This window comes from Pipistrellus hanaki, assembly GCF_964339955.1.
Source record: "Pipistrellus hanaki genome assembly, chromosome: 12".
In the NCBI taxonomy this organism is placed as follows: domain Eukaryota; kingdom Metazoa; phylum Chordata; class Mammalia; order Chiroptera; family Vespertilionidae; genus Pipistrellus; species Pipistrellus hanaki.
Genome location: NC_140514.1, coordinates 14,404,179 through 14,424,579, shown reverse-complemented (window position 1 = coordinate 14,424,579; position 20,401 = coordinate 14,404,179). Strand labels below are relative to the sequence as shown.

Here is a 20,401-nt window from a genome sequence, read left to right as displayed (position 1 = left end):
TAGGCTTCGAGTATAGAGTTCGATAATACATTATCTGTATATTGCATTGTGTGTTTACCACCCAAAGGCAAATCTCCTTCCATAACTCCATATAGGGTTTCTCCCCAAAATGTATACACACACTTTGGATAATTATAAATGCAGTATTTATTAAAACACATTTCATTTTCAAAATTGGGCTATCAGCTGTTAAAGTGTGTATATTTTTTTGAGGATAGCCTGTATTTTCTTTTGGGTCCTCTTTGCAATGATTAATATGTGGCAGTGGACACCTAGCTTCCTTCTCGAAGGCCATGACTCCCTCGCACAGGGCTGAGGCGGGGTTCAGTACAGACTCACTGCTGGTGTGTGGCAAATTCTGGGCAGGAGAGCTTCAGTGCCCACATACATGTGTGCCCTAAGCGATCACTAGAGCTTTCCATAGAAAACAGCATGTCTGAAGATGGATATATTTTTCAAGCCCCTTGTAGCCACTGACCAGGCAATGGTTTTCCTTTCTTAACACCAAATAAATCGGTGGGCTTACATGGCAGAATCTGAGGCACACCCACCCACCAAGGTGGAGAATCAGTCATTCTATAGTCAAAAGGATGGACCAGGCTAGGCCTTCTCCCAGCTCTGCCCTGACACCATGCCCAGACTGTCAGCATCCTGTCAGCAGAATGACTTGTCTGTCACCTTTTCACAGTGCTTTCTGGTTGACAGAGCATGTTTGTACACGTGTTTCATTTTGAATCTCATTATCATCCTGTGTGGTAGATAGGGCGGGCCTTTCATTTTCCAGATGAGAAACCAAGTGCGAGAACTTGCTCAAGTTCATGGCTAGGTGGCAGGAGTGACACTCCCTCTGTTGAAGGCCAGTCTCCACTAAAGCAGCCCCCTGAAGAGGCCACACATGTACTTCCGCTTTGTTCACAAAGAGCTTGAAACGTCTGTTTTGGTATAACTTTAAAACCTGTAGCACACCTCTGACTGTCCTCAATGAAGGCACTATTTCATCTTCTAAGTTAGTGGTACTCCAACTAGAGTGCGTTTCAGAATTGCCTGGAGGGCTTATGAAACCACAGATTGCTGGGTTCCTCCCCCAAAGTTTCTGATCCTTAAACCTGGGGTGGAGCTCGGGACTTGCTTCTGATGAGTTCCCAGGTAATGCTGATGTTGCTGGTCCGGGGCCCACTTTGAGAATCACAATGCTGAGGCATTTATTTCTGGGAAGAGTGAATCTGTTAAAACTAAATTTAGTGATTAAGGTGTGGATCAAGCTAGGGAATCCTGTGGTTGCAAAAATAGTGGGCCACTATAATACACACCAGCTCTAAAGGACATTCAAATACGACCCCCCACCCACCTGAAGGTTCTGAACAATGGCGGTTTGATTGGACTAAATGTGAAGCTTCCCACCGTAACTCCTGTAAAGGGGAGCACGCGTGCTACAGAATTCTCATGAGTGTTCAGCACACATGTGACATGTTCATTATCAACCTTTTACTTTCCAGCTTTAGAAAAAGAAAAGAAGCCACGGGGTGACACCCCCATTAGAGAGACTCAGTTCTGAAGGAAGAATTAATAACTATTTAGCAGCTGAACTAGGGAGACTGGTATGGCAGGGGTCCTTTCTGTGCTGCAAACATGCTGGGTGTGGAAGGTACAGGGAAAACTTTGACTCTTCCTCTTGACTACTCTGCTGAGATAAGAATGGAGAAGGTGAAAAGATCTGATTTTAGATGCCAAAGATAAACAGGCAACATTTTATTGGGTGGTGGGGGGGTGGGGGGGAATCCAGCAAAAAAAGAAAAATGAACTACATTAGGTACTTAAGCTGGGAGTCAATCCTTCATGTCACAGCAGGGAAAAGAGAGGCGGAGGACTGCCTAAATATTGGTTCTAATTTTATTTCCAAATCTACATTACATTAAACTCTCCTTGTACTCCTCTTTAATTTACAGCAACTGCTGACACAAATTGGTGTGCCTTCTCTTCTTTGACATCAGTATTTCTCTTGAATTATGCATTTTTATCTGGAACGAGGTTTATGGGGCTAAAGCCTTCTTTCATTCAGATGGATGAAAACAGAGAGGGGTCAATGGGGGGTCGAGAACAAAATCAATGCGGGGGAGAGGGGATACATATGTTGAGGGCAGCATTTCACTGCTCAGAAAGAGTGTAAGTGGTATTAAAAAAAACGATACTATATCGATTACAATTCAACTACAAGAGAATAAGAAAAACTATCAAACTTCATCCCAGAACTGCTAGATTCTCTATTTATTGGTGCCCAGAAATATTTAGTAATAATTTGTAAGAGTGCAGATGATCATAATAAGTGTATCACTTCAATTTGATTTAAAATCGAGTCAAAGGCAAAAAAAAACCCCACCAGCTTGCCACTGTTTCGCCCATCCCAACCCACATGGATGTATATGGTTGTGGCGTACTGCCTCCGAGGTCAGCACCATGGACTGATTGGGCTCCATTACTGCTGACAAATGGCTCCTGGTTCAAGTCAGCAATGTTCCCTATGGACAGAGGTCATTTGTTGGATCCATCTGGGGCCTGACTTTGTGTCTCAGGGTCCACTCTCGGCTTCTGGGTTTGGATGGGTTCTGAGCTGGCCAGTCACACCAGTATGGAAACGGGGCATTTTGATGAAGCTGTTTTGGGCTAGCACTTGCATAAATATGCCATGTAAAAAAAAAATGTAGACATATTGTCTCAATATACTAAATAACATACAGAACAGATATCTCTTAACCTACCCCGTTTCTGCACCTCATGCTACCCCTCAGCTCAAGCCTGGGCTTCACCCTGTGGCGATCCTGAGCCATCTCAGAAAACTGTCCATTTTAAATGTTTACCCGTCTCCCATTCCACCCCAGGAATGGGAACCGACCGTAAGGTAAAGCTGTTCGCTTTGTACATTGCTTGATAGTTTAGAAAAGAGAAGTTCATGTTTCAGTTATAATTACTTAACGTAAAAAATGTTCCCGCATCAGTATAGCCACATGAAAGCAGCTCTGGGCATAATGTGTTTTGGTTGAAACTGGCTGTGCCCACAGCATGTCATGATGTCACCGTGCCTCCATTGTCGCACCAGTGTGACCAGCGGTTGGCCAGCCTGAAGACCACATGAGGGTCTGTTGTCAACCTGGGATTCTGCCCTCCTCTGGCAACCTGAGAGAGGGGGGACCCTGGGGCTCGGAGCCCTCTTCAGGTTCAGGGTCAGGGTTAACGTGCTCAGCAGGCACCACTGCCAGTCACAACCCGCACAGCTCTTCTGTCTGGCCAACCACAGAGAATGGCCTGCGGAGACTTACAACTGGTTACAAGCCCCGTTCTGGCCAAAATGTCTGTGGTGGGCTAATTTATTCTATAATTTAAAGAATTCAATTATTAATGAAAGAGAAGGAGAATCCTGAGTATGAGCTAACACTGGAATAAAAAGGGCCCATTCTTCAGGCAATATTAATGGAAGCTTTGTATATAAATAACTTTATATATTGGTGAATAAATGGCACTTAAAGCTAAAATGTCTGTTAGTGATTCACTGGGTTCTAAAGGCTGGCCTTGTCTTCTGTGGTCAGTGATCTTTCTTCTTTGTGACTCCACGAAGCTAGACAGAAAACAGTTAATCCAGTGTGATTTAGTATCTCCCAAATGATTCCGCTGAAGTATTTTCTGCCAAATGTTCGTCTCCTAACAGCTGTTTTTTTTTTTTTTTTATTTCAGTGAGAGGCACTTGAAATAAAATCATTGTTCTCTGTGAAAATGGCATGCTAAATAACCCAGAGCTACCAGATTATTAAACGTCAAAGGCATTTGATAATATTAGCACCAACCGCAGGTTCCACTTCTGCTGATGCACAAAATTTTGAGTAATTAGTCATTGCCCAATATTGTACTTATATCCTTTTTGCTTGAGCTGTTAGGCCACAAAATCAGCAGGCAGTTGCTGTTATAAAAGGCTCCTCTGGGTTATTTATAATGTGCTGCTTCCTTAGAGTTGCTGCTTTGCTCTTAGGTCCTGGGCCAGGTCTACACAGTAAAAATGAAGGGAGGAACTGAGCGATTGTTCTGCGACTCTTGCTGCTGAAAGCTGGTGTGGCTGATTCACACGGCCTGTGTGTGCCTTGGCTGGAATTCCTGGTATTGCTGTCCGCACAACTCAAATTCATCCCAAGTGGGCTCACTTGCCACTTCATGGGGGACAAGCCTATAGTTACGTGAAGGCACTCCTGTTGGGAGGAAGCTGGTGTCTGCGCACAGGTGGTAGGGCGGCATACGAGAACTTGCATTATGTTGCATGAGTTTCCTTCTAATATTATTGACTTTAGGTGCAGGATGAATTTCTGCTCCAGATGCTTCTCTGTTGCATGGATCAGTGATTCCCCAAAGAGGCAGCCAGGACATCCAATGGAAAGGCTCAGAGCAATTACCTGAGCATTGTTTCATTTCATTTTATTTGTATAAATTATTTCCTGCGTCATCTGCAGAATCACTGATGGTATGAGCTGTTTCTAATGGGAGTAGGTCTTAGCTCTTAGATGAGTTGGGGCTCAAAAAAAAAAAAAAATGCTGAGACCCACTGAGACTGGTAGAATGATCTAGTTGTTTTGACCATGAAATAAACATCTTACTTAGGCCCCCAATGCCCACTTTTTTAAAAAGGAAACTACCATTGTGTCCTTGAATTCTTAGGAGTTTTTCAACCCACTTCTCAACATCCCATTACCACTTCTGTAGTCCAGGCCACAATCTCTCACTAGATCAGAGCAACAGTCTATGGACACTTCTTTCTGCCTCCAGTATTGTAAGCTCCAGAAGGTCTAGCACATACCTAATAGGGATTTCAGGAGAGGATGGAGAAAATAGGGGGGAGTTAAATAATACTTTGGTTAAGGTTTCTCAGAATTGATGAGAAACACAAATACTGAGATTCAGGAAGAACGAAGTCATTAGCAGTATAAATAAGAATAAATTCAGATCTGGACTCACTGTAGTAAACCTACAGAATGGCAGAGACCAAAAGAAATTCTTACAAAATAATACTACTCTTCTGTTTAAGTATCCTACAAGCTAGGTTCTGATATTGGCTGAATCTTCATAGCACTCAACTCCTTAAGCAAAAAGGTCATATTGTGTTTGAAATGTTTTATTTATGAAAAAGTACCTGAAGCAAAAATAGCAAAAAGTTAAGAATTAACAAAGCTGGGTGGTGGATCCATGGGTGTGCATGATATTATTCTTTATACTTTTTCAGTATAATCAAAACATTCCATAATTTAAAAAGAAGGAAGGAAGGAAGGCAATCCAATTGGCCTTGGGACTACTGAGGGAAGTCGTAAATGTTAAATCTTTGATGCAGTCTGTTCACTTACAAAGTAATCTACGCAGTTAGATCTCACGTGCTAAAGCAAGGACTAAGTAGGGAAAAACATTTCCCTAACTGGGAACAGAACAGTTATGGGGAAGTCATCTAGCAAATGCAACCATGATCTTTCTTTTCCCAATTTTGGTTTATTTTATTTTATTACTAGAGGCATTGAAAGGAAATTAATTAGAAGGTGGCCAGTGGGGTGGGACTGGGCTAGATGAGCCAGACACGCCCTGGAGCCAGCCTCCAGCGGTCCCTAGTCCCTCCCTGGCCGTTGCACCTGGAGTGGCGCCTGGACTTGAAGGGTGTCTGCGGAGTGAGCAGGGTCCCCCCGTCAGGTGGGGTCCCTTGGCCTGGCCTGTGGAGATTGGGCTGAAACCAGCAGTCCGACATCCCCCGAGGGATCCTGGAGTGTGAGAGGAACTCGGCAAAGTTGCTGTCACTTGGTAGCTCCTGTGTTGGGCATCTGCCCCTCTAGTGGTCATTGTGTGTCATAGCTACCGGTTAGGCGGTGGAATGGTCACTTAGGCTTTTATATATGTAGATTATTTAACCCCCGCCCCAAGGCGGAACAACTTGTCACACCACCAATTGAAGCAAAGCAACACAACATACTGCCGCCCCACCCAAAAGTGGTGTTTTTACTTTGTCCTTTCTTGACGGCTCAGTGAGTCATTAGCAAAAGGCCCAATGAGTGCTTTTAAAAGCGTTCATTTTTTTTTTTTTTTTTTTTTTTTTTTTTTTTTACCAAAGAAGGAAAAGGATATAAAAGTTTCAGGTTTTAGAGAATCTTTTAGGGGAGATGTCATTCCCCTAACCCCTGGCCCCCCACCACACCCCCAAATCACACAGCTTTTTCAGGGGTTGTACTATAGAATAGGACATTCCTCTAGTTTTTAAAGGAATGGGAGTAGGAGGAGGAAAGGTGAGACCAACTAGTCACCTCTTTAAACTGACCCACTATAGCACATTCTACTCACACACATGCACATGTAAACACATGGCATTCATGTCACTAACAGTTTAGTCACATGGAGCATGTCAACACGGATAATACACCACTAATTTACAACACACATACTTTCACACCGACGGCAGACAGATGCTCACGGAGCTATGAACGACACCCGTTTTCCCCATTTCCTGTCCACCTCTATCACCAGTGGGCATTGAGGATAGTGGGCACGGCTCCTGCTCACTAGGCTCTACGGTTTGACTCCACGTGGTTTTCTCACGTCCTTGTAAGTTCAGGTCGACCCAGGAGATAGCGCCACACAGTGGAACCACGTAGAAGCCCTACAGTAGAGTCCCAGCAGCTCTGCTCCCCAGAGTGTGACTGCAGCGGCCAGGAACAGGCCAGGAGCAGCCCCGGCTCCTGCCGGGATATCACACTGACACCCAGGACAGTGAAGGAGGGAGGCTTAGGGACAGGAGCTGAGAGGAAAAGTCTTAGTTGTAGGTGGGTGAAAAGCTGCCACAACCTCATACCACCCCTTCTTACTGGGAGAGGGACTACTTCCTGTCTCTTCACTTAGGTGCTATCTAGGCTCATGGAACACCACATCGAGATTTAGATGGTGCTGTCTTGACTCTGCTGTGGTTTAGAGTTGTTGTTTCTCTACCTCCTAAATCCACCCCTCTTCTCTTCTTTTAGTTCCTGGCCATACATGAGTTCCGAGGCAGGGCAGGGATCCCAGGTGTCCTTGGGCGTCATTGAATGTACCGCCCTGGACACGGGCAGATGCATGCCCGGTTCTGGCTGAGGGACGGTACTTTAGGAAAATGAAAAAAACAGCTTCGTGTTTGGCCCTGTTTCAGTTCCTCAAAGTGATGATGGCATTTCTGGTAAGCAGTGACAATTAGATTTTTAGAGCCCTGGGTTTTCAAGTGATCCCATGCAGGATTAAGAACGATAATTAAAATATTTAGTTCTGCCTGATTAGCTAGTAAATGAGGTGCTGTGCTGAGGTGGAAGTAATGCAGTAGAGCTCATCTGCCCCCCCCCCCCCCCCCGGGGCATGACAGGTGCTGTCGCCTTGTCCATCAGTCTCTCTAGCAATTACCTTGTCCCCTGACCTTTCTTTCTAGTCAGAGAACCTTTTGTCATCTTCATCTTTTCTGGCAGTAGGGTCAGCAGGCTTTGCAGGTAGCTCATCCATTTATTGACATCATTCCTAAGTTTAAGAGGGCTATTTCGGAGCCTCACTGGGGTTTACTTTATTTTAGGATGCCAATTCAGAGGTGTCATTTTCCCTCTGTAACTTTATTATTATTATTATTATTATTATTATTATTATTATTATCATCATCATCTTGGCCTTTCTATGACTGTAGGCAAAACAATCTGATAGGTAGGTTTTTGAAATGGGAAAGTGGGTAATTATTTTGTTTTCAAATCATTAAAAAAGAGCATTTTTTCCTGAGCTTTATTCTTTCCCTTGGCATATGCAATGTAGAATTTCAGGAATATGAGGAGTCCTGTGGGTCCTCCAGTCCCTGGAGAACATAGGCTCACAGTGAGGCTGAGGAACTCACACACACTAGTTCACTTTATCAGAGGGAACGAAAACTCTTTCATTATTTCAGGAGGGCCTGTTAATATACGCCACGCATTGTATTAATCATTGGGGTTGCCCCCAGAGAACTTTGAGCTGGACCCTGGGGATGGCTAGGAGTTTGCTAGGCAGGGAAGGAGGAGTGTTTTTTTTTCTTTCCTTAAACTATAAAGATAGTTTGGGAACGCTAAGAAAAGAGGAATTACTCTTCCCTCAGGCTCTCTAGTTAGCATGTCAGGCCCCTAGTGAAAGAAGTTTAATGAAGAGATGATTTGGCTGTACTCTCTAAGAGTGGCACACCTCTCCTCTAGGTTTGGTCATTCAGGGACAAGAACGAATGAGCGTGATCTTTGCCAGACCCTGTGGCATCTGGTCCGGCATGATCCTGCCACACTGCTGTCCACACAGTTCAGCTCCCCGCCCTATGAAGGAAGATGCAGGAGTTGAATGGATGGGGCCTGGGTTTCCCTCCAGTGATGTACTCAGCCAACGTCACAGCCACTCTACGCAATGGTGAGGGATGCAAGCTCCTGGAACATGCTGCCTGGTACTCCCAGGTGATCCAGGGAAAGGGAACAGTCGGACACATAGGGACCTACTAATGAGACATAACACGGACCGAGTGCTTATGTGTGCCAACCACTATTTTTAGGGCTACACATGGGTTAAGTGAGGCTGCACTGTATTGCACAAAGCAAGCAATGCCTTTTCCAGATCTGGCAGCTTCTGAAGATCGATTAAATGAAGCAATTATAAAAGCCTCTATCATGACAAGTGACAAGGAAAGTCAGTGCGGGAAGCCCAAATAAGAGAGACTGAAGGCTAGGAGATTGCCACCAAGTCAAGAGGCAGAGTGGTGCAGCAGAGGGTATGGGGGTGTTATAATCGGGTATACAGTCAGATCTAAAATCTGGCTCTGCCTGCTTTCCAGCTGTATGACTCTGGGCAGGTTATTTATATACCTTTTGGGGCACTGTTTCATCCTCTCTTAAATGGGCACAAACCTCAACTTGCTGGGTTGTTATGACCACGTGAGATAATCAGAGTCCAGCCTAGTGCTGGGCACAGAATAGTGCCCGCTTTTCATTATTAGCTACAGGGTCCTCATTTCTAAGAGTCTGTAAGAACCAGGACTGTTAGAGGTCAAAGATGCCTCCGAGACCACCCATTCTAGACAAGTCAAGTTTTGGTGCACAACCTGAGTCCCCTGCTAGCTATGGCTAAATCAGGTTGAGAACTTGGGCCGTCACCTGCCCTTCCCCACTGGGACCGGTGATTTCAGTTAAACCACACGCAAAACTCTCAATATTTCACCAAAAGGTGATAGAGGTTGATCCGGTTAGTTCACATCAGATTGTTTTCTCCTTGCAGAACAGCTGATTTTTCAGTATTCACTTTAGGTCACTTCGGAAACACATTTACTTGTTTTCTTGGGTATGTTAGTCGGATTGAGCCACCATAACCAAATGCCACAGACTGGGTGGCTTAAACAACAGAAGTTTATTTCTCACAGTTCTGGAGGCTAGAAGTCCAAGGTCAAGGTGCTGGCAAAGCAGGTTTTATTCTGAGGCCCCTTCTCCAGGCCTGCCGGTGGAATTAACAGGAACCTATCCCTGACAGCAGCTCAGATGGCTGCAGGCTGGACCTCAGCATGAAGGGAATACAAGGAGAAGTGACCTTGGAAAGCGCTGGGTAACCCATCAGCCCCAGAGGTCACCAGCCTCGTGAGTGCAAACTTAACAGAAACTGTTTCCACTTCCTACTGGTGCAATCTCCACTTTAGAGCTGAATCTCAAGCCCTGAGTTGTCCCTTGGGGGCATCTATGGAGCTAGTGCCTCACCAGCAACTGTGGATACTACAGGACTCAAATATAATAGAAAGAGAGGGAAATAAAGAATAAGTAAGAGAATCTTCCATGCCCCTGGTTTTTGATTACTCTCTGCTTACTTACTAGTATATACTGTAAATTATGATAATTTATTATAAAGCGAGTGATTCTTGAGAAGGCAGATTTAGACTGTGGGTGAAATTCTTAAAATCAGAGTGTCTCCGTATATTCTAGGACATAACCATTTACTTGCAGAAAAGTGATCCTATATATAAAGAGGTAATATGTAAATTGACCAAATGGTGGAACAACTGGTTGCTATGATGCTCACTGACCATCAGGGGGCAGATGTGCAGTGCAGGAGCTGCCTCTTGCAGAAGCTGGACTCATGGTTGGCAAATGAGCGCAGCAGCAGTGACAGGAGCCCCTCCTGCCTCCGCTGCAGTTGGACATACCCCTGAGGGCTCCCAGACTGTGAGAAGGCTGGGCTGAGATGAGGGTTCTCTCCCTCTGCTCAGTGCACAAATATTGTGCACTGGGCCTCTAGTTTATATATAAGGAATATTACAGAACCTATAGGCCAAGGATAATTAATGTTCCAGCACATTATCTCACACTAGCAAAATGATCTTAAAATATTACCATGCTTAAATGTGTGTAGCTCTGATTATGAAGTGATTATTCTGTGCAACCGTGAACACAAGATGTCAAAGTCCCCACCCTCCAGGTTGGAAGGACTGGAGTGACATGAGTGCCATGTCACTTTGAGGCTGAGATTCAGACAACATAGAGATGGAAAGAGACACATCTGTCATGTCTTCCAAACTGAGCTGAGGACATCTGCAGCTACTGCCACCATCTCACTCTAGTACACAGGAAACATAAAAATAGAAGTGATGTATCCAACTATTAACACCGAGGCACACTGAGTACAGCAAGCAGTCCGCAGAAGCACCGATGGAGAATGGGAAATGGCTCCTTCGGGGCAGGTCGTCTGTCTCAAGTGGACAGATGTTCCCACTGTCCATCCCATCCTGATGGACTTATTTATTTAATGTTTTCCCACTTTGCTGAGGTATGATTCACGAATAAAAAGTGCCTGGCCGGCACTGCTCAGTGGCCGAGTATCTACCTATGAACCAGGAGGTTGCTGCTTAGATTCCTGGTCAGAGCACATGCCTGGGTTGTGGTCTCGACCCCAGTAGGGGGCGTGCAGGAGGCAGCGGATCAATGCTTCTCATCGCTGATATTTCTCTCTCTCTCTCCCTCTCTCTCTCTCTCTCTCTCTCTCTCTCTCTCTCTCTCTCTCTCTCTCTCCTCCCCCCTTTATCTCTGAAATCAATAAAAATATTTTAAAAAATTGTATCTATTTAGGCTGCACAACATGATTTTTTGAAAAGTGTGCATAACAAGGGATTAGGAGGAGGGGAAAACCGAAAAGGTTACAAACCCACTGAGAGCAGGTAACACCCTCCCGACGGAAAAGTGAAGAAGCCCATTTGCTCAGAAGAAAATGCCTCCCTGGGAGTTCGCACCTCACCACGTCAATTATCTCCTCTTTTTCAGACTTACGAAGAAGCTGAACAGTTGTGTGCAGAACAGGCAAGAATTTCAATAATGAGCGTGCCGGATGAGAGGACAAAGATAGCATAAAAACAAAGATAGCTGAGGGAGATTCCACACCCAGAAAATAACTACCCTTGTTTCCTGCGTCACCTCCACTCTACTGGGGGACGTTGAGCACCCACCCATTCAGGTAGGTTCAGTAGAGCCATCACATGGACGATTCCTCACCACAAGAGTACCCATTCTTTAGTGAGGTGCCTCGATGGATCGTTTTGTTACCTTTTTGATCTTTGTTTTCTGAATTGAGATATCATTCACATGCCATAAAAGCCACCCTTTAAAAGTACACAATTCAGTGGTGTTTAGTAGTATCCACAAGATTGTGCAACCATCATCATTCCAGGACATTTTCATCACCCCAAAGAGGAACCCTGTACTCATTAGCATCACTTCCCATTATCCCCTGTCCCCAGATACTGTCAACCACCAACCTACTTTGTTTCTGTAGATTTACCTATTCTGGATATTTCATGTAAATGGAAGCATATAATATGTGGCCCTTTTTGTCTGGCTTTGTTTACTTAGTATAGTCATGGATGTTCCTCTGTGCTATAGCATGCATCAGTATTCCTTTCTATGGCTGAATAACATTCTATTATATGTATCGAAGGGGTTCAGAATAGACCTCCCCAAGATGTGCCTCTTTGGCAGGCATAGCCAAAGACAATCAAGACTCTGTGGGCTCATGAGAAAGTTTTACTCTTCTTTAAAGAATTTAAATTTGGTGCCTTGCCCACAAAAAGAGTTATTACCAAAAAAAATTTGGTATTTGGACAAGCATATAATTACTGAACATATTGCTCTTCTTATCCTTCTGCGAATGGCCTTCCTCCCCTCTGAAGCCCCTAAGGTGCCCCCTCATTCTTAGCTTGTGTGTACCTCAGAACCTCTGTCTCAGAACCTCTCATGAATGTGGGGATCTCTGACTCATGTATGTGGGGTTCCCATACATATGCAATTAATTTTGGTTATTTTCTCTTGTTACTCTGTCTCATGTTGATTTAATTATTAAACCAGCCAGGAGAACCTAGAAGGGTAAAAGAAATTTTCTGACTCCCCCACAGTATATTCCACAATTTGTTTATTCATTCATCTGTTGATGAACATTTGGGCTATTTCCAGGCTTGGGCAGTTATGAATAACGCTGCTATGAATGTTCATGTATAAGTTCTTATGTGGGCATATGTTTTCATTTCTCTTGGGTAGATAGCTAGGAGTAGAATTGCTGGGTCATATTGCAACTAACACTAAGTTTAACTTCTTGAAACTTTTCCAGACTGTCTTCCATAGTGGCCACACCATTTTACATTCCTACCAGCATTGCTCGAGGGTTCCAATTTCTCCACAGACTAGTCAGCACTTGTTATTATCTATTTTTGATTATAGTCATCCCAGTGGGTATGACACGGTATCTCATTGTGTTTTGTCACTTAAAAAGAATCAGAGCCATCCATATACACAATTTAAAAAGATAAAACTTAAAGTATAAATGTTCCAACTTTCTCCACAACCATTTTCACTAGGCAAATACTTTAAATTCTTTTAGCGGTTTCTTCTGGTGTTAATCTTCTATTTCTGGTAATGTGCATTATACCGCTATTTTGAAAACCAGTTTTAGATATTATCTCTTGAATTCTAACTATGAAAGATGAGCATTTAGTTCTCTTATATTCACCCATGTGCACACAAACACACACTCACTTTTTCTTTCAATCTTCACAATATGATTATAATGTCCATTTTTAGTTAAATCAATAATTGGAACTTATACTGTTATGACTATGAATTAATATCATGTTGTATACTAAGATTTGCTTAATCATACTTTTCCTCTTAGACTCCAGATGACCTAGAGGAAAAAATTAAAAATTTCCTCAGTTTTCTACATAGTAACTTACTAGTTCATCCTCAAATTCTGGGCATATTCAAATATATGGATATTTCACTATTTCTTTCTTTTCCCTTCTTTTCTTTTTTTTTCTTTTCCGAGTGACATTCCTCCGAGGGCCTCATCTGGACTGAATGGTTCTGACCTCGCTGCACAGCAGCTTCCTGGAACTTTCCTTCACTATCCTTGACTGCACTCCTCTCCTATGGTGCATTGCCTGTTTCTAGATCCCATATCTTTCACTCTTAGTTCTATCCTTCAGTTTTTAAGAGCTTGTCTTCCAGTAGCTTCTTCATTCCTCTGTTTCTGTTTTACTGCATCTTTTGTGTTAGACATTTTCTAGTGTACCATTTCAACTTTCTTATTTATTTTAGTGTGTTTTTATTGTTTTAGTTCTTGTCCTAGCGAATGCATTGGTGATTCCAATTAACACCTTGACTTAAAATAATCCAGTTATTACTAAACTAGAGGCCCAGTGCACATATTTGTGCACTGGTGGGGTCCCTAGGCCTGACCAGTGCCCTCTTGCAATCCAGAACCCCTTGGACTGCTGGTTTCGGCCCAATCCCTACAGGCCAGGCTGAGGGAACCCACCAGTGCACGAATCATGCACTGGGCCTCTAGTATGCATATAAGCTCTTTGTTTAATCTCTTCCTGCCCTCTCCTCTGCCCCCTTCCCTCTGAGATTCATCAGTCTGTTCCATGTTTCCATGCCTGTGCATTGAGCCTCTGCCCTGGTGGTCAGTGTGTGTCATAGCTACTGGTTGAATGGTTGCTTAGGCTCTCTCTCTCTCTCTCTCTCTCTCTCTCTCTCTCTCTCTCTCTCTATATATATATATATATATATACCAACCTAATTCTGATAGCATACAGAGTTGTTTATGGATGCTTTCACACTACCAAGGCATGAAAGTTGTGTAGTTGAGACAGAGCACATGTATGTGCCTGTGAAACCTCTAACTTTACTATCCGGCCCTTTGACTTGTTGATCCTGATCCAGTGCCTGACCTTCCTGACCCCATTTTCTATCTTCTGCCTCCAAGCATTAAGCAATCTGTTTCTCCTCTGAACGTTCCCTGTGTTTCACCTTTGAACTTTCCCTGTTCCACCTTTAAACTCTCCCTGTATTTCAACTTTGAACTCTCACTGTTTCACCTTTCCAAAGCCTAAAAATTAACTGGGAACGCTAAGAAACCAAATGCAAGGGCACAAAACAAAGCGAAAACTTCCTTCGTACCCATCACTGTATTTAAGATGTTTAAAGTTGTCGTCTGTCGTGATCTATGCAATCCCATCCTTCAACAGGAAATTACTCTGAGGGTTATCACTATTGATTTGAATCTGAACATTTCCCAGGTGGTTTCTTCGTCATTCAAGCAGTGCACTTCCATATGAGTGTTCTGTGGTAGCCAGCATCCACTTCCTATCCTCTGGTTTTTGTTTGACCAGCATCCACTTCCTATTCTCTGATAAGAGTTCTTTGATTTTTATGTGACACCAGAGGTGGGGATGTGATGGTGGGTGCAGTGTGGGCAGGAAGCTTCCAGGGACCCTCACTGGAGGGGGCCAGCCTGAGCTCAAAGCCCACCGCCAGGCGAGCAGAGCTGACAGGAGAGAGCGAGCGAGTGCCATGACTACGGTTAGCCTCTGCATTCTGCCATACTCTTGAACTTCCTAATTCTGTGCACCCAGTAGGTCCCCCTTTCTGTGTAGGCCCCTCTGAGCTGTGCTTCTGGTGCTGGTGAACAAAAGGAGTCCTGACTGACACGGACTCCACTGCTGGGGCCTACAGAGGGCCAGCGTCTTCCGGGGACCCTTCATTTCATGCTTAGCAAGAGAGGGAAAGACGCTCCTGCTTTAGCTCAGGGCTGGGGATAGTTGCAGTCTGTTGCAGGATCAATTTCAGAACTAATAAGAAACCTTCCCTGTCCATCCTGTCAAAACAGGAAAAAAAGCTAATGGATTCACAAGTGATTACACAGGAAGAGAAGACAGTGCCACGTACAATCTGTCGAATGCCCGATGGAGCACATTTAATAAGACAATGACAAGTAGCTTCATGTTCTAAAAGCATGCCTTGCACTTAGTAGTTTTCAAAGCATGCTCGTATCTAAAACTTCCATCAGATCCTCTGAGGCTTCTTTTTTCATAAATGACCCATATTTTAAATTCTTTTTCAAGTATAAAAACCAAAACGTGTTTTGTGAATAATTACACAGCAGTGTCTTATAAATAAAAATTCTACCCATTTTCTTATTCCTCTTGTTTCATGTTCCTGACATGTGCTTACTTTTCTAGCCAGCTCTTCTGAATTCTAGGCCATAAAGAGAACCTTTGTATTTCCCCAGCTTTAGAGGAACCCTGAGCCTTTTTTTCCAACTTGTTTCTTTTCATCCCTGCCCTGTAGCTAGCTGTGACTTGTCCACTTATCCCGCTTGTCCTTACCACAGCGCCTTGCACACAAAGTGTAGGGGAGTCCCCACAGGCCTAGTGTTGAACCCTCAGTTCTGTTACTTCCCCGCATTATGGTCCTGAGCACATTTCTAAATCTGTGCAACGGGGAGAATGGCCATACCTACCTCATATAATTCTTGCAGAGATTACATGAGATGTATGCAAAAGAGACACAGAAGCACGTGGTACGTGATGGCTGTTACTGCTTATTGGCTGAAAGAATGAGCTCTGCTGGCCAGTGCTCCTTGCTGTCTCATCCCACATGAAGCTTGTAAGACCCTTAGATTCATTGTCTAAAATCTAAGCCCCTGATGGCACAGACTGTCATGCTCATCATTATAGCCCTGGCGCCTAATTGTGCTGGCATAGAATAGGTATTCAATAAGTACTTCTTGAAAACATAAATGAATATAGGTAATACAGGTATAATTTTACTGGCATTCCAATTTTGTGGATGAGAAAAGTGAGGCTCAGAGAGCTTAAGTGACTTGTAGAAAGTTCTGTAGTTTGTTAGAAAGGCATTAGGATAAGGTTCTCCTGCCTGGTTGTTTTTCTTTTCTCCCATATCACCTCCTGGAGCCGTTACCTTATGATACAGATAGTGCAGTGCAGTATGTTAGTAACTAAATGTGTCTTCAAGGGCCAAAAAGGATTCTGAAAGCCAGAGCCTACCGTGGTATCCACAGCCTTGACCTTCTCCGTGGGAATGTACTTTGGAACAGGCTCTGTCTGAGAGAGGAACACACACCCCGCAGCGCCCAAGGTGATGATCACCACGCGGCAGCCCCTTCCCAGGAGCACCTGCGCGGCCTTCTCCGCTTCCGCGGGGCTGCTGACCGCCAGGCCGGTGAGAATCTCCGCCTGGAATACACAAGTGAAAGGAGACAGCGGTGAGAAAAGCAGACTGGGCCCACTTCCACATGAGATTTGTTTTCCTAGAATCTGTCTCCCTTATTTTGCATAACAACCACTACAGTGGGGAATTTTGATAGACTCTGGCTCAGAAAAATAAATATAAATAGCAAAATGTTAAACAACAGTTTAGGACCTAAACTTTAGGTGAAGAGTATATGAGTATTCATTATATCAAAGCTCTATCAGCTTTTCTGTGTGTATGTACAATACTTTTCACAATAAAGAGATAGGGGAACAGAGAATCCTAAAAATCAAAGAAAGGAAAGGGGGAGGGAGAAAAGGACATAAATCATACCTGCAAATTTCACAGGTAAGGATGTAATTCCTCAGACCTCTCTTGGGCCATGTGCCTTTCTCATCTGACTAGTGACAGCCTTCCATGCTTTGCAGCACCCATTTGTTTTTGCTGGAGGAGATGGAGGCAGAGTGGAGAGGCACCGCTGTGCAGCAGAAAAAGCAATGCGGGTCTCCACTACTTTCTGGCTCTGACCGTTCCCAGTCATGCAGGATTTATAAAAGGTGGGGCTTTATAAATTTATCAGTACTTCTCTCTGAATATAAAAGGTCTCTGGCTAAAGTTGGTGTGAAGGGCTGAGCCCTGAAATTCCTCATCCCTCAGGCACCCTTCCAGCATCTCTAAATAGGTGGTTGAAAAATCACGGGATTATATGATGCATTTTGACTCAGTTTATAACCAAACTCTGTCGTTCCATATTACAATCTAACCAGGTACTACCTCTTCCTAAGGAGGGTTCTGTCCCTTCCGGTGGTGCTTGCTCCTGTTATGCCTAGATTAACTCTTTTGTTGCCTGTAAATCATCCCACAGTGTCTGTCCATTCTGGGCTCATTTTCCCGGCAGGACAGGCTTCATGAACCTGAACGTGTCCTCCCTTACCATCTTTTTTCAATAGACCCTTTCAGTCTGACTCAGTTATGCTTTGAGGCTACTTTCTTTTTTGTTTATATAAGGTTTTCACTGATCTTCACCTCTCTCTCTCTCCCTCTGCCTTTCTCTCACCCCACCTCCACCCCATCTTGAAACCCAGCTTCTCTATTGTAAGGAAGCCCAGGCCACAGGGAGAAGCCATGTGCGCGTGTTGCGGCCAAGAGCCAGCATCAGACTACAAGCATGTGAGTGAAGGAGGCTTCAGATGATTCCTGCTCTCAGCCTTTGAGTCTCCCAGGCCCCACGCACTGTGGAGGAGAGGCAAGCCGTGTGCCAATTCCTGATGCATAGAATCCGTGAGGGACAATAAATAATCACTGTTGTTGTAAACTACTAAATTTTGGGGTAATTTATTATGCAGCAATAGATAACTATACACAGAGACAGCTGTTCCTCACAGGACTAATACTTTCATAGAGAAGACATACGTGTTAGTAATTCTAGCTGTGATTAGTGTTCGAAGAACACAGCGCTCTGTAAGTATCTAACAGGCGAATCAAAGGCAGTTTGGCCATTGAGGGAAATGTAACCTCTTATTGTGCAATGGCCACTATCTCCCACAATTCCTTTTACCTAGTACAATGCCCGGCTGTGGTGGTTGCTCAAAAATATTGCGTAGTGTATTGTGGTTGTTAAAATTAGTTCCCTGTAGTCTTCTTTCTTGCTTACTTGATATTCTAAGAATTAGCAAAAAGGCAAATCCTAGAAACCTCATTCAGCCTTCAAACCAAATGGAAAATATAATTTATTAGTTACTAACTTTGTCTCTCTGCATGTTGCATTGTATGCTAAGTCCTGCCTCCCAATGGTGGTAGAGAGCTCTAGTCTACAACTATTTAACTATGAAAGGTAAAAATATTAAAATTATCTTCCTAAAATGCTTTAGAATGAGTGGCACAATGTGAATATATTGATAGATATTTATTGCAGATCTATAAGTTATGACCCTCAGCTGTACTGAGAGGGTGCTCCCCTAAGGGAATGGCCCCAAGGTCTTCCCATGGCATCGATGGAAACCTGGCTGTCCACCAGTGCAGTCACAGGATGTTCACAATAGAATGCAGCAAACGCACCAGGGGTTACCTGTTGTTAGGGTTGCTAGACACCAGTTAAGTTTGAATTTCAGATAAACAACAAATCATTTTAAAGTGTAAGTACACTTCGTATATTACTTGTTGCTTCTCTGAAACTCAAACTTAATCGGGCATCCTATATTTTTATTTGCTAAATAAGGCAACTCTAATACTAATTAGTCCACAGAATATGGAATTAACAAGGAAGACAAAACACTAATAGTGCGAGGACAGCTGAGGTTTGATCAGTGTCAGATTATGGGGATGACTCAGAGACTTCTCCCCTACCCCACCTCATCCTACAGGACTCACTGATTTCCTTTCTTCTCACCCATCACTGAAAAGGCTGTTTCCACCGGGCCCAATTCACATGCGATCAAATTGATGTGGTTAGTCCTGCTTTTTTGCTTCATTCACTAGCACGAAAGTCTTTGGTTTCTCCTGGAATGCGCACACTGTCTATCCTTACCTCCGTTTCATTGCAGCAGAACACGTCTGAGAGGGTGTAGAAGCGGGGGTCCAGGTCAGCAGTGGCGGGAGCTGGGTTGAACAATGTTTTCACTACAAAGGAGCGGAAGAGGGGTTCAGTGGTTATCGTTTTAATGTGCCACATTTACAGACACACTATAAGGGAAATCCCCAACTACAACCATTTCCTCTTTAGATGAAAAATCAAGCTAGTTATAAGGAACCTCAGTCCCCATCATAGCCTAGTACATACTCTTTATTTCCATTTGCTCTACTTTAAAAATTTTTTTTTTCAAAAATATATTTTTTATTATTGATAATGTTATAGATAATTTCCATTTCCCCCCTTCTCCCCTCCCTTCCAGCACCTCTCCCCCTCTCTTTCCCCCCTAGGTCTTCAATACCCTATTGCCCATGTCCATGGGCTCTATATATACGTATGTAACTTCTTTGGTTTGCTAGTATCTCTTTTGCTCTATTTTTCACTTTACAACACTTCAGCGCCAAGGGTAAGCATCAATGTTTACAACTGAGGTGATTACAAAATTATGACAAAGGGCGACAGGAGGATTAGAGAGGATTTTAAACGTGGCGTGAAAGGACATGCACATGAACATTCAGGCTGGTGAACATTTTTGTGGGTTCACTTAAACACTCAGTTGCAAGTCTAGCTCATAAATCCATTTTCCAGGAAAGAAAAAAAGAGATGATAGAAAAGAAACAATGAAAAGCTGGGAATTTTCCTGGTGAGACTAGTAAGTAGGAAGCTTATGTACATATGTATATTTTGGACACCTATGTACGTCTTCCAAATATATCAGAATTATTCATGCAAACACACACACTTACACAAAAGCTTACATTCCTGTGAGCAATCTAAGAACAAAGGAAACTGGGAAAGGAGAAAGTCAATCAGAGGCTGGGAGCTAGCTCAGGCTGGGAGACTACAGGAGGAGAATGAATGGGAATGGCACAGCTCTTAGATTTTCCAGAGGAGGAAAGCGAGCCTCAGAGAGATGAGGTCACAGCCTCGGGTCATCACTGGGCCTTGAGTAAACTGGATCCCTACCAGGCTCCTCCAGCTTTACGTCCAGGGTTTGATCATCTCTAAAATAGTTGCCTCTCTAGGCCAGAACTGTCCATAGCAACACAGCCCCCAATTACAATTCTCTATTATCTATCTATCTATCTATCTATTTATCATCATTTATCTTTAAATTCATTTTTGTTGTTGAAAGTATTAAAGATGCCTCTCTTTCCCCCCTATTGACGTC

General features: G+C 43.7%; 1 protein-coding gene and 1 long non-coding RNA gene across 4 annotated transcripts in view; one reads left to right on the top strand and one right to left on the bottom strand.

Annotated features, from left to right (window-relative positions):
* The window catches only part of RBKS (ribokinase), a 90,332-nt gene that overhangs the window by 21,707 nt on the left and 48,224 nt on the right, over positions 1-20,401 (bottom strand). For all 3 annotated transcript variants that reach the window (XM_084900191.1, XM_084900192.1, XM_084900190.1), the window contains exons 6-7: positions 19,129-19,220; positions 16,397-16,585 (exon numbers count right to left, since the gene is read on the bottom strand). In XM_084900191.1, the coding sequence (XP_084756317.1) occupies positions 16,397-16,585; positions 19,129-19,220 (281 nt within the window). The remainder of the gene's footprint in view (positions 1-16,396; positions 16,586-19,128; positions 19,221-20,401) is intronic.
* LOC311630798 overlaps positions 1-20,401 on the top strand; it is a 44,064-nt gene that overhangs the window by 9,837 nt on the left and 13,826 nt on the right. The window contains exon 2 of the long non-coding RNA XR_014796458.1: positions 11,322-11,511. This is a non-coding gene — a long non-coding RNA (uncharacterized lncRNA). The remainder of the gene's footprint in view (positions 1-11,321; positions 11,512-20,401) is intronic.